The sequence below is a fragment of the Rhinopithecus roxellana genome, chromosome 12 (genome assembly GCF_007565055.1).
Source record: "Rhinopithecus roxellana isolate Shanxi Qingling chromosome 12, ASM756505v1, whole genome shotgun sequence".
NCBI lineage: Eukaryota > Metazoa > Chordata > Mammalia > Primates > Cercopithecidae > Rhinopithecus > Rhinopithecus roxellana.
In genome coordinates, this window is record NC_044560.1 from 114,872,871 (window position 1) to 114,889,826 (window position 16,956).

Below are 16,956 nucleotides of genomic sequence, written 5' to 3' on the forward strand. Positions count from 1 at the left end.
AGATGGATTTGAACACCATTAGACACTGGCTTGATGAAAATTCACTTCTCATTCACTTTTCATCTGAAACATACATAGAAATATAGGTCTTTGGCAGGAGGATTTCTTGAGGCCAGGAGTTAGAGAGTACCCTGGCCAACATAGCAAGACCCCATCTCTATTTTAAAATATATATATATATATATATATATATATATATATATATATATGTCTTCTCTTGGGCTCCACCCAAGAGCAACCTGGAACTAAGTTCTTCAGGAACAAACTGTTCCACTTTGCTCTGAGGCAATAGATGCAGAAATTCGCTGACCAGGGCCTCTGTCCTCATACTTCCTCATACTTCCTGTGGAGCTTATTGTCATAAGAGTAGCTGTCATCCTGCTAATGTGAATCAAAAGGAGGCTAACAGGGCTGAGGCCGTGTCAGCGTGATGGACCCCAGAGAGATCACCCTCCTGTGTCTTGGTGAGTTTCAGAGTAAAAGTGGGTTAGAGGGGAAAATAGGGAAATCCCAAAATAATCCGGGTGTCTCTTGACCGTATGACTAGGAGATTTTAGAGGCTGCCAAGGAGATTCTGACCTCCTTAGTGGAAAGGCAGTCTTTATCAATACATCTATAACTTTGTCTCTGCCCAAGTCCGAGCTAGCTTGTGGGACTTAAGGTTTAATATTTTTACTAAACCTATAGTGTGTCATCTGGGATTAATGATGGTTCCAAGGTTCCTATCAAGGAGAGACTTAGAGGCTGGAATCTGAAAGGTAAAAATAAAGAATGAGCCTCAAAACTGTGATTGTTGTGGAAGGAAAAAATATGATTGAACCCCATATAGAAATATGGTTACTAGTATTTTGTTGAAGATTTTTGCATTTATGTTCAACAAACATGTTATCCCGAAGTTTTCTGGTTTTGTTGTGTCTCTGCCACGTTTTGTTATCAGGATGATGCTGGCCTCATAAAATGAGTTGGGGAGGAGTCCCTCCTCCTGGATTTTTTTCAGTAGTTTCAGTAGGAATAATACTAGCTCTTCTTGGCTGGGCGTTGTGGCTCACGCCTGTAATCCCAGCACTTTGGGAGGCCAAGACGGGCGGATCACACAGTCAGGAGATCACATCCTGGCTTACACGGTGAAACCCTGTCTCTACCAAAAACACAAAAAAATTAGCCAGGTGTGGTGGCGGCGGGCACCTGTAGTCCCAGCTACTTGGGAGGCTGAGGCAAGAGAATGGCATGAACCTGGGAGGCGGAGCTTGCAGTGAGCTGAGATCATGCCACTGCACTCCAGCCTGGGTGACAGAGCGAGACTCCATCTCAAAAAAAAAAAAAAAAAAAATACTAGCTCTTCTTTATGTATCTGGTGGGACTGAGCTGTGTCTCCATCTGGTACTGGTCTTTTTCTGGTCTATCATTACAGAACGTGATTTGTCATAAAGGTTGGAAATGGAAGCTTGATTTTTCATAAATCTCTCTCTTCCAGTGCTCTGTCTGGGCCAGAGGATTCAGGCACAGGAAGGTAAGTGTCCTGTAAATCTCTCCCAGCCCCTTTAGATCCTCTTGGAAGCTAGGATAAAGAAATTGAGGAATAGCCTGAAGCACAGATTCTTATTTTCGTCCCCATTCTAGTTGTTTCTGCTGTGCTTCTCTTGCACAATTTCTATGACACTTTGTTATAGCCAAATCCTTCAGACTCATTAATGCTCAGGCCTGGATTTATAATTAGTCCTTGCCTGTGTTAGACTGCCCATGAAGGATCTGTAATTTACTGAATGCTCAAAACTGCAAGAATGAGGAAGTCAGGAGTCATTTGCCCGACATCCTTCCTTATGCTGATTCTATTTTGTTTTAGCAACCTATTTCCTCCTGTCACTTCATTTAAAGGGATGCTGCCATAGTCTAACCCTACTGAACACTCTAGTATTCTGTAGTACTACTGCAGTACTAAGCATGAAGTAGTCTTAGAGTACTACTGAATATTCTGCCACCCCAACTACTACTGCCTTAGCCTCCTAATGGGTGTAAGCCCCATGTCCATCCATGTCTTCTCTCTTCCAGCTCCTTCTAAAGACTGAATTATTTGTGTGTTGAACAATATTCATTCTTCCTATCCACGAGCACGGAATGTTTTTCCATTTGTTTGTGTCATCTATGATTTCTTTGAGCAGCGTTTTGTAGTTCTCCTTGCAGATATCTTCCACCCTCCCTGGTTAGCTGTATTCCTAGGTATTTTATTCTTTTTGTAGTAATTGTGAATGGATTCTGTTCTTGATTTGGCTCTTAGCTGAGATGTTCTTGGTGCATAGGAATGCTACTGATTTCTGTATATTGATTTTGTATCCTGGAACTCTGTCAAAGTTGTTTATCAGATTAAGAAGTGTTTGGGCAGAGACTGTGGTTTTCTAGGTATAGAATCATATCATCTGCAAACAGGGAGAGTTTGACTTCCTTTCTTCCTATTTGGGTGCCTTTCATTTCTTTCTCGCCTGATTGCTCTGGCTAGGGCTTCCAGTACCATGTTGAATAGAAGTAGTGAGAGAGGGCATCCATGTCTTGCGCCAGTTTTCAAGGGGAATACTCCCAGCTTTTGCCCATTCAATATTACGTAGGCTGTGAGTTTATCATAGATCTTTCTTATTATTTTGATGTACGTTTCTTCAATGCCCAGCTTGTCGAGGTTTTTTAGCATAAAGGGATGTTGGATTTTATCAAAAGCTCTATTGAGATGATTATATGTGTGTGGCGGGGGGGTTGTTCTATGAATCACATTTAAGATTTGTGTATATTGAATCAACCTTGCATCCCAGAAATAAAGCCTACCTGATGGTGGTGGATTGGCTTTCTGATGTGCTGCTGGATTTTTTGCTAGTATTTTCTTGAGGATTTTTGCATTTATGTTCAACAAGGATATTGTCCTGAAGTTTTCTGGTTTTATTGTGTCTCTGCCATGTTTTTGCATCAGGATGATGCTGGCCTCATAGAATGACTTGGGGAGGCATTCCTCCTCCTGAACTTTTTGGAAAGTTTCAGTAGGTATAGTACCAGCTCTTCTCTATGTATCTGATGGGATTCAGCAGTGAGTTTGTCTGGTACTGGCCTTTTCCTGCTCTGTAGGCTTTTTATTACTGATTCAATTTTGGAGTTCATTATTGGTCTGTTCATGGATTCAATTCGTTCTTGGTTCAATCTCAGAAGGGTGTATGTGTCCAGGAATTTCTCTATTTATTCTGGATTTTCTAGTTTGTGTGCATAGAGGTGTTCATAATATTCTCTGATGATTGTATTTCTGTGGGGTCAGTGGTAATGTCCCCTTCCTTGTTTCTATTTGTGTTTATCTGGATCATCTGTCTTTTCTTCTTAATTAGTCTAACTGGTCACCTGTCTTACTAACTTTTTCAAAAATCCAACTCCTGGATTTGCTGATCTTCTGAATGGTTTTTTGTGTCTCAATCTCCTTCCGTTCAGTTTTGGTTTTGGTTATTTCTTGTTTTCTACGAGCTTTGGGGTTGATTTCCTCTTGGTTCTCTCAGTTCCCCTCGTTGTGATGTTAGGTTGTTAATCTGAACTTTCTCTAACTTTTTGACGTGGGAGTTTAGTGCTATAAACTTCCTCCTTAACACTGCCTTAGTTGTGTCCCAGAGATTCTGCTACATTTACCCACAAATTCCAGAACAGATTGTTTAATTTCCATGCATTGTACAGTTTTGAGTGGTTTTCTTAGTATTTATTCCTATTTTTATTCCACTGTGCTCTGAGAACGTGCCTGGTATGATTTCGCTATTCTGGATTTGTTAAGGATTGTTGTATGTCTGATTGTATGATCGACTTTAGAGTATGTGCCACGGGGCAATGACAACAATGTAGATTCTGTTGTTTTGGGGGTGAAGAGTTCTGTAGATGTCTATCAGGTCCCTTCAGTCCAGTGCTGAGTTCAGGTCCTGAATATCTTTGTTTGCCTCAGTGATCTAACACTGTCGACGGGATGTTAAAGTCTCCCCCTACTATTGTGTGGTTGTCTAAGTCTCTCGGTTGGTCTCTCAGAACACGCTTTATGAATCTGGGTGCTTCTGTGTTAGGTGCATAATTAGGATAGTTAGGTCTTCATGTTCTTTTTTTAATTTATTTTTTTCTTTTTCTTTTTCTTTTTTTTTTTTTTTTTTTTTTTTTTTGAGACGGAGTCTCGCTCTGTCGCCCAGGCTGGAGTGCAGTGGTGAGATCTCGGCTCACTGCAAGCTCCGCCTCCCGGGTTCACGCCATTCTCCTGCTTCAGTCTCCCAAGTAGCTGGGACTACAGGCGCCCTCCACCATGTCCAGCTAATTTTTTGTATTTTTAGTAGAGACGGGGTTTCACCGTGTTAGCCAGGATGGTCTTGATCTCCCAACCTCGTGATCTGCCCGTCTCGGCCTCCCAAAGTGCTGGGATTACAGGCTTGAGCCACCGCGCCCGGCCAACTTTTCTTTTTGATTCAGCAGATGGGCTGTTACACACTCCTTAGCAGATTCCGACTTCCAAGGTCACTGTCCTGCTATGGTCTTCATGTTGAATTTAACCCTTTACCATGATTTAATGCTCTTCTTTGCCTCTTTTGATCTTTGTTGGTATAAAGTCTGTTTTGTCTGAAATTTTAATAGCAGCTCCTGGTTGTTTTTTTTTTTTTTTTTTTTTTTTTTTTTTGGCTTTCCATTCGCTTAGTAGATTTTTCTCCATTTCTTTACTTTGAGCCTATGGGTGTCATTGCATATGAGATGGGTTTCTTACAGACAGCATAATGGTGAGTTTTGCTTTTTATTTTTTTATTTTTATTTTTATTTTGAGATGGAGTCTCGCTCTGTCACCCAGGCTGGAGTGCAGTGGTGTGATCCCCACTCACTGCAACCTCTGCCTCCCAGGTTGAAGGGATTCTCCTGCCTCAGCCTCCCGAGTAGCTGGGATTACAGGTGCCCGCCACCACGCCTGGCTAATTTTTGTATTTTTGGTAGAGACAGTGTTTTGCCATGTTGGCCAGGCTGATCTCCAACTACTGACCTCTGGTGATCCACCCACCTTGGCCTCCCAAAGTGCTGAAATTACAGCCATGAGCCACAGAGCCCAGCCAGTTTTTTTTTTTTTTTTTTTTTTTTTTTTTTTTTTTTTTTTTTTTTTTGACAAGGAATCTCACTCTGTCACCCAGGTTGGAGTGCAGTGGCACCATTTTGACTCACTGCAACCTCTGCCTCCCAGGTTCAAGCAATTCTCCTGCCTTGGCCTCCCAAATAGCTGGGATTACAGGTGTGCACCACCACGCCCGGCTATTTTTTTCTTTTTTTTTTTTTTTTGTTTGCATTTTTATTAGACATGGGATTTCATCACGTTGACCAGGCTGATTTCAAACTCCTGACCTCAAATGATCTACCCACCTTGGCCTCCCAAAGTGCCAGGGTTACAGGCGTGAACCACGGCACCCAACCTCTTGCTTCTTTATCCAACTTGCCACTCTCTGCATTTTAATTAGGACAGTTAGCCCATTTACATTCAAAGTTAGCATTTATATGCGTGGAGTTTTTCCTGTCATCATGTTGTTAGCTGGTTTGTTTATTATGCAGACTTGTTTGTGTGGTTGTGTTATGGTGTCACTGGTTTATATACATAAGTGTGTTTTCTGTTGACTGGTGATAGTCTTTTCATTCCATATTTAGCACTCCTCTTAGGACCTCTTGTAAGGCAGACCTGGTGGTAATAAATTCCCTCAGCATTTGCTTGTCTGAAAAGGATCTTATTTCTCCTTCACTTATGAAACGTAGGTCGGCTGAGAATGAGACTCTTGGTTGGAAATTCTTTCCATGGTTAGCACTCCTCTTAGGACCTCTTGTAAGGCAGGCCTGGTGGTAATAAATTCCCTCAGCATTTGCTTGTCTGAAAAGGATCTTATTTCTCCTTCACTTATGAAACGTAGGTCGGCTGAGAATGAGATTCTTGGTTGGAAATTCTTTCCATGGTTAGCACTCCTCTTAGGACCTCTTGTAAGGCAGGCCTGGTGGTAATAAATTCCCTCAGCATTTGCTTGTCTGAAAAGGATCTTGTTTCTCCTTCACTTACGAAACGTAGGTCGGCTGAGAATGAGACTCTTGGTTGGAAATTCTTTTCATAAGAATGTTAAATATAGGCCCCCAATCTCTTCTGGCTTGTAGAGTCTCTGCTGAAAGGTCTGCTGTTAGCTCGATGGCATTCCCTTTGCAGGTGACCTGCCCCTTCTTTTTTGCTGCCTTTTCACATTTTTTTCTTTCATTTCTACCTTGACGAATCTGACGATTTTGTGTCTTGGGGATGCTCTTCTTGTGTAGTATTTTGCAGCGGTTCTCTTTGTTTCCTGAATTTGATTCTTGGCCTCTCTAGTGATGCTGGGGAAGTTTTCATGACCAATACCCTGAACTATGTTTTCCATGTTGCTTGCTTTTTCCCCATCTCTTTCGGGGACCCCAATGGGTTGTCTATTTGGTCTCTTTACATAACCCCATGTTTCTTAGAGGTTTCATTCATTCTTTTGTATTCTTTTGTCTTCATTTTTGTCTGACTGAATTAGTTCAGAGAGCCGGTATTCATCCTCTGAGATTCCTTCCTTGTTTTGCTTTATTCTTCCATTAATACTTGTGATTGCATTATGAAATCTTGCAGTGGTTTCTTAGCTCTGTCAGATCCGTTCGGTTCTTTCAAAGTGACCATTTCATAGATTAGCCCCTGTGTCATTTTATCGTAATCTTTCGATTCCCCGCATTGGGTTTCAACTGTCTCCTGAATCTTGATGACCTTAATTTCTACCCATATGCTGAATTCTATTTCTGTCCTTTCAGCCACTTCCGCCTGGTAAAGAGCCCTTGCCAGGAAGTGGTGTGGAAATTTGGAGGAAGGAAGACACTGTTGCTTTTTGAGTCTCGTGCTAATTCTTTGTCATCCGTGTGGGCTACTGTTCCTTTAAGTGTGGTGCAATTGGAATGCTTTTCTTTTTTCTTTTAGCTGTGATGTAATTTGAGTACAGTCAGTAGACTTCTTTTCTGGGTGGTTTCAGAGGGCTGGGGCTTCGCATAGGGTCTTTACTGATAGCTAAATTCTTGTCCTTGGTATAACGGGGGGTATATTAGCAAGCATTTTTGGTGTTGAAGTTTGGGCTGCAATCCAGTAAATGACGCTTAAGCATAATGGCCCGTAGGTCATTCCTCATGACGGCCGCTGTGCTCCCTCTCATGCTCTGAAAGTGTGGGCTCCTCTCCCACTCAAGGGCTGGCTGCAGATCTGGGCTGGGCACTCCCAGGCTGCCCATCACAGCGCTGGGGTGAGCTTAGGCTTTATGTTCCCTCTGTGGCTTGGGGGCAGCAGGGGAAGGGACCTCAGCAGTGGCTGTGGCAGACGGCCTTTCACTTGTTCCTTGGGACTCCACCCCAGAGAGATGTGGAGCCACTATCAGTCAGTGCCACGAGCCAAGAGTGGGGCGACTGCACTGTGGGCCCAAGCTACGGGCCCTGCCTAGTGATGAGTGGGGGGGGGGGGGCAGGTGGGTCACAGGGGTGACAGACTGGCCTCTTCTCCTTAGGGCAGCTTGCTGGAGGTGAGGTTAAGGCACGTAGAGTCTTTGCTCCTTCCCCAGTCTGAGGGCAGCAAGGCCAGGACCACTGCAGTGGCAGCGGCAGAGGGGCTGTGAGTGGCCTCTGGGAGCTCCGCCACAGAGAAGTGCAGACCCACAGCTCCCAGGCACGCTCCGCCGGAGGGTGGGGCTGCTGTGCTGCTGGCTCAAGCTGGGGCTTGGTGAAGAGCAGGGGGCTGAGGGTTCATAGGGAGAGGAGACTGCGCTCCTCTCTTCTGGTGACTGAGGCATGAATGAAGGCCGGGCGTGGTGGCGGGCGCCTGTAGTCCCAGCACTTTGGGAGGCCGAGGCGGGCAGATCACGAGGTCAGGAGATGGAGACCATCCTGGCTAACAAGGTGAAACCTCGTCTCTACTAATAATACAAAAAATTAGCCAGGCACGGTGGCGGCGCCTGCAGTCCCAGCTACTCGGGAGGCTGAGGCAGGAGAATGGGGTGAACCCGGGAGGCGGAGCTTGCAGTGAGCTGAGTTCGGGCCACTGCACTCCAGCCTGGGCGACAGAGCAACACTCAGTCTCAAATAAATAATAAAATAGGCCGGGCGCGGTGGCTCAAGCCTGTAATCCCAGCACTTTGGGAGGCCGAGGTGGGTGGATCACGAGGTTAGAAGATCGAGACCATCCTGGCTAACATGGTGAAATCCCGTCTCTACTAAAAATACAAAAAATTAGCCGGGCACGGTGGCGGCGCCTGTAGTCCCAGCTACTCGGGAGGCTGAGGCAGGAGAATGGCGTGAACCCGGGAGGCGGAGCTTGCAGTGAGGCAAGATCACACTACTGCACTTCAGCCTGGGTGACAGAGTGAGACTCTGTCTCAAAAAAGAATAAAATAAAATAAAATAAAATAAAATAAAGCATGAATGAGGCTCCCAGGCTCCTTGTTTCTTCCCCAGACCACAGGCAGCAGGTGCAGAACCCTTGCCATGGCAGTGGCAGAGGGGCTGTCAGTTGCCTCTGGGAGCCATTCCCCAGGGAAACACGGAGCCACCACCAGTGAGGATGCTGAGGGTACAGCAGCTGCTCTGCAGTCCCAAGCCGGGGACTGTGCCTGGTAAAGTGGGGGTGGGGTCTCACAGGGAAGAGAGACTAGACTCCTCTCTGTCTGATGGCTGTGGCATAATGACCAGTCCCCGACACATGAAAAAGAATTCTGGAAACTCAAAAAGCCAGTTTGTCTCCACCATGGACTCCTTGCATTGCGTTTCAAATTTCTCCTCAATTTCGATGAGCTTCCCAGCTATCCAGATTCTGAATTCTATATCCCTCGTTTCATTCATGTCAATCTAGCTAAGAACCAGATTTCCAGGGGACTATCGAGTTGCCAGAGTTCTTGTGTTCCTTTTATTTTTTCCTTTTGTGTGACAAGAGTCTTACTCTGTTGCCCAGGCTGGGGTGCAGTGGCGTGATCTCGGCTCACTGCTGCAACCTTCACCTCCCGGGTTCAAGCTATTCTCCTGTCTCAGCCTCCCGAGTAGCTGGCATTACAGGTGCGTGCCACCACACACAGCTAATTTTTGTACATTTAGTAGAACCCAGGTTTTGTCATGTTGGTCAGGCTGATCTTGAACTCTTGACCTCCAGTGATCCGCCCGCCTGGGCCTCCAAAAGTGCTGGGATTACAGGTGTGAGCCACCGTGCCCGGCTTTGGCGTTGATTCTTTCTCTTGTGTGAGGGCTGGTGTTCCTTTAACTGTGATGTCAGTTGAGTACAGTCACTTAGCTTCATTTCTGGGTCTTTTCAGGTGCCAGGACTCTGCACAGAATCTTCATTTGTGGCTGGATTTTTCAGTTCGTTGTATACTGGCAAAATATTTCAGTGTTGTATTTTGACGTGTGTTCCAGTAGGTGGCACTTAAAAGGACTGGCCAGCATACAGGATCTTAGCCACAAGGCTGTTTTGTAGCTTTGTTTCGTTTTTTGTTTTGTTTTTTGACACGGGGTCTTGCTCTGTCGCCCAGGCTGGAGCACTGTGGCACAGTCTTAGCTCACTGCAGCCTCCACCTATCAGGCTAAATGATCCTCCTGCCTCCGCCTCCCCAGTAGCTGGGACTACAAGCACACACCACTACACCGAGAAAATGTTTGTAATTTTTTTTTTCTTTCTTTTTGTAGAGATGGGGTTTCACGACGTTTGCCAGGCTGGTCTCAAACTCCTGGGTTTAAGTGATCTGTCTGCCTTGGCACCCCAACTCTTGTTTTTTGACAAAGTTAGCAGTAGTGCTCTGTGGTTGTGGGGAGGGGTGACTCCCTCACCTGGTCCATTCTTGGGCCTTGGGGGAGCCTCCTACAATCACTGGCTCTGCACCCACCATTTCCTTTGTTAGGACTGTTCTGCCCACGGGGCTCCCTCAGGCAGGGCACGGTGGGAAGACAGGCTGTATCCTTCCCCGGCCAGCCCTATGGAGGGAGGACCACCCCACTCCTCTGCAGGCTGATGAGATCAGGCGTTTCACCCTTCTGAGTGTTCCTAGAATGAGGGCTCCTCACTGCTCAGTCGCCACCCAAGCTGGTGAGTCCTTCTTAGCAAGGGCGGTTGGAACCACCTGATCTGCCATCTCAGTGCTTCCCAGGGGAACTCAGAGCTGCCGGGCGCGGTGGCTCACGCCTGTAATCCCAGTACTTTGGGAGGCCGAGGCGGGCAGATCACGAGGTCAGGAGATAGAGACCATCCTGGATAACACGGTGAAACCCCATTTCTACTAAAAATACAAAAATTAGCCAGGCATGGTGGCACATGCTTGTAATCCCAGCTACTCGGGAGGCTGAGGCAGGAGAATTGCTTGAACCCGGGAGGAGGAGGTTGCAGTGGGCCGAGATCGGGCCACTGCACCGCAGCCTGGACGACAGAGCGAGACTCTGTCCCAAAAAATAATAACAATAAAAAATAAAGATGGCAACCACAGACACTGGAGACGACTAGACAGGGAGGAAGAGAGGAGCTTGAAAACTGCCTACTTGGTACTATGCTCAGTACCTGGGTGACAGGATTCATCGTACCCCAAATCTCAGCATCATAAATTATTTAAATGTTTATTTTTATTTATTTATTTATTTTAATTGAGAGAGTCTCACTCTGTCGCCCAGGCTGGCGTGCAGTGGCACAATCTCGGCTCACTGCAAACTCCGCCTCCCGGGTTCACGCCATTCTCCTGCCTCAGCCTCCCGAGTAACTGGGACTACAGGCGCCCGCCACCTCGCCCGGCTAATTTTTTGTATCTTTAGTAGAGACGAGGTTTCACCGTGTTAGCCAAGATGGTCTCGATCTCCTGACCTTGTGATCTGTCCGCCTCGGCCTCCCAAAGTGCTGGGATTACAGGCATGAGCCACCACACCTGGCCTAAATTTTTCTTTAAATAAAGAATGACAGGTTCTTCACACCCTAATTTTCTTCCAGGGGACTTTCCCACGCCTTTCATATCTACCAGTTCAAGTCCTGTGGTTCCCTGGGGTGGGTCTGTGAAAATCCAGTGCCAGGCCATTCCTGACGCTTACCTGACCAGGCTGATGATGCTAAAAAACTCCACGTACAAGAAGAGAGATGAAAAACTGGGGTTTTGGAATGATACTACGCCTGAGTTCATCATTGACCACATGGACGCAAACAAAGCAGGGCGCTATCAGTGCCAATATAGGATAGGGCTCTCCAGGTTCCGGTACAGTGACACCCTGGAGCTGGTGGTGACAGGTAAGGAAATATCCAGGATCCACAGCCCTGGTGTGATTTTTTTTCTTATTTTTAATAGAGTATTTTTCGATAAGGTTTAGATTTACAAAAAAAAAAAAAATTGAGATGACTGCTTCACAGAGTTCTCAGCTATCTGGCACCCACTTCCCCCAGAGTTAACATCTGACATCACTATGGCACATTTCTCACCATTAATGAACAAATAGTGACAGATTCTCAGCTAAAGTCTATCACTTATTTACATTTTCTTAGTTTTTACCTGATAGTCTTTCTCTGTTCCAGGATCCCATTCAAGATTTCACATTGCAGCCGGGCGCGGTGGCTCACACCTGTAATCCCAGCACTTAGGGAGGCTGAGGTGGGTGGATCACCTGAGGTCAGGAGTTCGAGACCAGCCTGGTCAACACAGTGAAACCCCGTCTCTACTAAAAATGGAAAAAATCGGCCGGGCCTGGTGGCACGTGCCTGTAATCCTGCTACTTGGGAGGCTGAGGCAGAAGAATTGCTTGAACCCGGAAGGTGGAGGTTGCAGTGAGCCGAGATCACGCCACTGCACTCCAGCCTGGGTGACAGAGCGAGACTCCATCTCACACACACACACATACACACACACACACACAGATTTCACATTGCATTCAGGTGTCATGTATCTTTAGCTTTCTCCTGGCTGTCACAGCTTCTCAGATATTGCTGGTTTTCCATGGCCTTGTCAGTTTTGACAGTAGTGGTCCATCATTTTCAAGGGTACTCCCACTATTGGAAATTGTCCGATGTTTTGCTCATCACTAGACTGAGTTATGGGTTGTTGCAGGGAAGACCACAGAAGCAAAGTGCCATTTCATCTCCTCATAACAAAGGTTTAAACTGTCCATGGGAATATGACTGCTGATGCTGAGCTGGCTGTTGTTGAAAGCCTGGCTGAAGTAGTGACTGTGGCCAGGCACCCAGGCTCATGCCTGTAATCCCAGCGCTTTGGGAGGCTGAGGCGGGTGGATCACCTGAGGTCAGAGATTCAAGACCAGCCTGACCAACATGGTGAAACCTCGTCTCTACTAAAAATACAAAAATTATCTGGGCGTGGTGGTAGGTGCCTGTAATCCCAGCTACTCAGGAGGCTGAGGCAGGAGAATCACTTGAACCCGGGAGGCGGAGGTTGCAGTGAGCCGAGATCGCGCCATTGCACTCCAGCTTGGGCAACAGGAGCAAAACTCCGTCTCAAAAAATATATATAAGAAGAAGAAGAAGGCCGGGCGCGGTGGCTCAAGCCTGTAATCCCAGCACTTTGGGAGGCCGAGACGGCCGGATCACGAGGTCAGGAGATTGAGACCATCCTGGCTAACACGGTGAAACCCTGTCTCTACTAAAAAATACAAAAAACTAGCCGGGCGACGAGGCGGGCGCCTGTAGTCCCAGCTACGCGGGAGGCTGAGGCAGGAGAATGGCGTAAACCTGGGAGGTGGAGCTTGCAGTGAGCTGAGATCCAGCCACTGCACTCCAGCCTGGGTGGCAGAGCAAGACTCCGTCTCAAAAAAAAAAAAGAAGAAGAAGAAGAAGAAGAAGAAGAAAGATAAAGGAGAAAAGGTCTTGCTAATAGCTCACTCTTTTCTCTCTTAGGCTTGTATGGCAAACCTTCCCTCTCTGCGGATCGGGGTCCGGTGTTGATGCCGGGAGAGAATATTTCCGTCACGTGCAGCTCAGCACACATCCCATTTGATAGATTTTCACTGGCCAAGGAGGGAGAACTTTCTCTGCCACAGCACCAAAGTGGGGAACACCCGGCCAACTTCTCTCTGGGTCCTGTGGACCTCAATGTCTCAGGGAGCTACAGGTGCTATGGCTGGTACAACGGGAGCCCCTACCTGTGGTCCTTCCCCAGTAATGCCCTGGAGCTTGTGGTCACAGGTAGGTACCTCCCTGTCCAGCCCTGTGTCCGGGTTGGCTGTCCAGGGCCTTGTCACTAGGCAGGAATATGAATATGAAGAGGTGCACTGAGAATAAAGTGGAGAGAGGCAAAGACTCACTCATGCCAGGACAGTGGAGAGAGAAAGGCTTCCCCACCACACTTTCCACTTTCACTTCCTCGCTAGAGTTCTCCAGACAGTGTTCATTGAAAACTTGTGGTCTATGGAGAAAAGAGGGACTAACTCATTTTATTTTATTTTCTGTGATGGAGTCTTGCTCTGTCGCCAAGGCTGGAGTGCGGTGGCACGATCTCGGCTCACTGCAACCTTTGCCTCCCGGGTTCAAGCAATTCTTCTGCCTCGGCCTCCTGAGTAGCTGGGACCAGACAGACAGGGTTTCACCATGTTGGTCAGGCTGGTCTCGATCTCATGACCTTGCGATCCACCTGCCTCAGCTTCCCAAAGTGCTGGGATTACAGGCGTGAGCCACCATGCCCAGTCAAGGGCTAACTTAGAGTCACACGTTTATGGGCTGTGTTGAGACAGTAGATACCAGGCTCAACCTTGTCTAGCACACCTCTCCTTTCCAGTTGCACTGGAAATCCTCGAACTCACCGACCGTACTAGAATCCACTATGAGTGATCAAATCGTCACTCATGGTGACCATTTAGTGACCAAATAGTGAGTGAGAGGTCATAGGAAAGACTTTTAAAACCTCTATCATGAGCCCCATTTTTATTTTATTCATTTATTTATTTTGAGACAGAACCTCGTTCTGTCGCCCAGGCTGGAGTGCAGTGGCACAATCTCTGTTCACACTGCAACCTCCACCTCCCAGGTTGAACCAATTCCCGTGCGTCAGCCTCCTAAGTAACTGGGACCACAGGCATGCACCACTGCACCAGGCTACTGTTTGTATTTTTAGTACAGATGGGGTTTTGCCATGTCGCCCAGGCTAGTCTCAAACTCCTGGCCTCAAGTGATCTGTCTGCCTCGGCCTTACAAAGTGCTGGGATTACAGGTGTGAACCACCTCGCCCAGTGGTGAAGACTTTAAAGGCTCTTCTCAGACCAGTCTTTGTCCTGAGGTTCACATGCCCGTGTCCAGTTGCCTCCCCAGCATCTTTTCAGGAGTTCCACGGACTCCCCCTTCATTATCCAGGGTTGAGCTACAGATATTCTGATTAGGATTCCACCTCGTTCTGGTGGTGTTGTAGAGATATGATTAGATATTTAGTGAAATCACCAAGTGAGGAGAGAATGAAAAGAAAACACAACCTGCCTGGCTGGGTGTGGTGGTGTGAGCCTGTGGTCCCAGCTACTCAGGAGGCTGAGGCAGGAGAATCACTTGAACCCAGGAGGCAGTGGTTGCAGTGAGCCAAGATCACACCATTGCACTCCAGCCTGGGTGACAGAACGAGGCTCCATCTCAAGAAAAGAAAAAGAAAAACATGGCTGGGCACGGTGGCTCACGCCTGTAATCCCAGCACATTGGGAGGCCGAGACGGGTGGATCACCTGAGGTCAGGAGTTGGAGACCAGCCTGGCCAACATGGTGAAACCCCGTCTCTACTAAAAATACAAAAACTAGCCGGGCGTGGTGGCGGGCGCCTGTAATCCCAGCTACTTGGGAGGCTGAGGCAGGAGAATTGTTTGACCAGGGAGGTGGAGCTTGCAGTGAGCCGAGATCGTGCCCCTGCACTCCAGCCTGGGCGACAGAACAAGACTCCATCTCAAAAAAAAAAAAAAAAAAAAAAAATACAACCTGTCCGTAATCACCTCCTTCCCAGTTTATGGAACTTCCCTGCCCGTGGACACAGTCTTGCTGACTGATCAATGTGGTGCTTGCAGTGTGAGCCCATCGAGGAGACGCCTGAGGGAGTCACATTTTGGCAAGCGAATAGGGAAATGGGCTCCCGTTTCACGGCTCTGGGGTTGGGATGGAATGGAACACACCCGCCAACCATTCATCTCCCTGAATTGTGTCTCCAGACTCCATAAACCGAGATTACACGATGCAGAACTTGATCCGCATGGCCGTGGCAGGACTGGTCCTGGTGGCTCTCTTGGCCACAGTGGTTGAAAATTGGCACAGCCATAAGGCGCTGAACAAGGAAGCCTCGGCAGACATGGCTGAACCGAGCTGGAGCCACCAGATGTGTCAGCCAGGATGGACCTTTGCACAAACACCAAGTGTCTGCAAGTAAACATCTGGAAGTGAAAGTAGAGACAAGGCAGGACTGTGGAGTCCGACAAAGCTACTTGAAGGACACAAGAGAGAAAAGCGCACTAACAAGCTTAAATCCATTTCCTTTCTTTATTTTTTTTTTTTTTTTGAGACAGAGTCTCGCTCTCTCACCCAGGCTGGAGTGCAGTGGCGCGATCTCAGCTCACTGCAACCTCCGCCTCCCGGGTTCAAGTGATTCTCGTGCCACAGCCTCCCAAGTAGCTGGAACTGCAGTCACACACCAACGCACCCAGCTAATTTTTGTATTTTTAGTAGAGACAAGGTTTCACCGTGTTGGCCAGGCTGGTCTCGAACTCCTGACCTCAAGTGATCCACCCACCTCGGTCTCCCAAAGTGCTGGGATTACAGGCATGAGACACCGTGCCTGGCCAGATGCATTTTCTTTTTTTTTTTTTTTTTTTTTTTTGAGACGGAGTCTCGCTCTGTCGCCCGGGCTGGAGTGCAGTGGCCGGATCTCAGCTCACTGCACGCTCCGCCTTCCGGGTTTACGCCATTCTCCTGCCTCAGCCTCCCGAGTAGCTGGGATTACAGGCGCCCGCCACCTCGCCCGGCTAGTTTTTTGTATTTTTTAGTAGAGACGGGGTTTCACCGTGTTAGCCAGGATGGTCTCGATCTCCTGACCTCGTGATCCGCCCGTCTCGGCCTCCCAAAGTGCTGGGATTACAGGCTTGAGCCACCGCGCCCGGCGGCCAGATGCATTTTCAAACCAATCAAATGGTGTTTTCTTATGCAGGACTGATCGATTTGCCCCCTACCTTTCTGAACATCAGTTATGGTTTTCCACCTTTATCTGTCTTCTGATTTTTTATATCCTGTTTAATTTCTTGCTTCATTGTTCTTTTTTTATTCATTTTATTTATTTTTATTTTATTTTATTTTTTTGAGACAGAGTCTCACTCTGTTGCCCAGGCCAGAGTGCAGTGGCACGATCTCAGCTCACTGCAATCTCTGCCTCCTGGGTTCAAGCGATTCCCTTGCCTCGGCCTCCTAAGTAGCTGGAATTACAGGCTCCCACCATCACGCCCAGCTAATTTTTTTGTATTTTTAGTAGAGATGGGCTTCATCATGTTGGCCAAGCTGGTCTCAAACTCCTGACCTCGTGATCCGCCCTCCTTGGCCTCCCAAAGTGCTGGGATTATAGACGTGAGCCACTGCGCCCGGCTTTCTTTTTATATTTTTAAATGTGTCTTCCCCAAATATAAATGGTTGGTAAGCATGCCAAATATATTCAGGAACCCCCCTCCTTTATTTTTTAATTGTGGAAGCGAGGCTCTCCCTATGTGTTGCCCGAGCTGGTATTGAACTCCTGGTCTCAAGCAATCCTCCTACCTCAGCCTTCTGTTGTTTGTTCATCTACAAATTGATAAGGGTGAAAGTCATAATCCTACAGGGGGATTACCCTGTTTATTTCACAAACCCTATTTCTATGGGATTTTCATACAAGGAACACGGACATGTGTTTTGCCTCAACTCATTAATTTATTTTTTCACTTAGTTTTCATAATATTCATATGTATT

The 16,956-nt window shown here is 47.2% G+C and overlaps 1 protein-coding gene across 3 annotated transcripts; it reads left to right on the forward strand.

The window, feature by feature from the left end:
* The first annotated feature begins 343 nt into the window (after positions 1 to 343).
* FCAR (Fc fragment of IgA receptor) lies at positions 344 to 15,687 on the forward strand. 3 transcript variants are annotated; one of them, XM_030912858.1, is made up of 5 exons: positions 344 to 464; positions 1,475 to 1,510; positions 11,000 to 11,290; positions 12,905 to 13,192; positions 15,183 to 15,687. In XM_030912858.1, exons 1-5 carry the CDS (start codon positions 431 to 433, stop codon positions 15,395 to 15,397), a joined length of 864 nt encoding a protein of 287 aa, XP_030768718.1. In that variant the 5' UTR covers positions 344 to 430; the 3' UTR covers positions 15,398 to 15,687. The 3 variants fall into 3 exon arrangements, with proteins under 3 accessions (XP_030768718.1, XP_030768720.1, XP_030768719.1); XM_030912859.1 differs by having other exon boundaries at positions 392 to 464; positions 1,412 to 1,510; positions 15,183 to 15,621; XM_030912860.1 differs by lacking the exon at positions 11,000 to 11,290 and having other exon boundaries at positions 15,183 to 15,621.
* Positions 15,688 to 16,956: the final 1,269 nt, after the last annotated feature.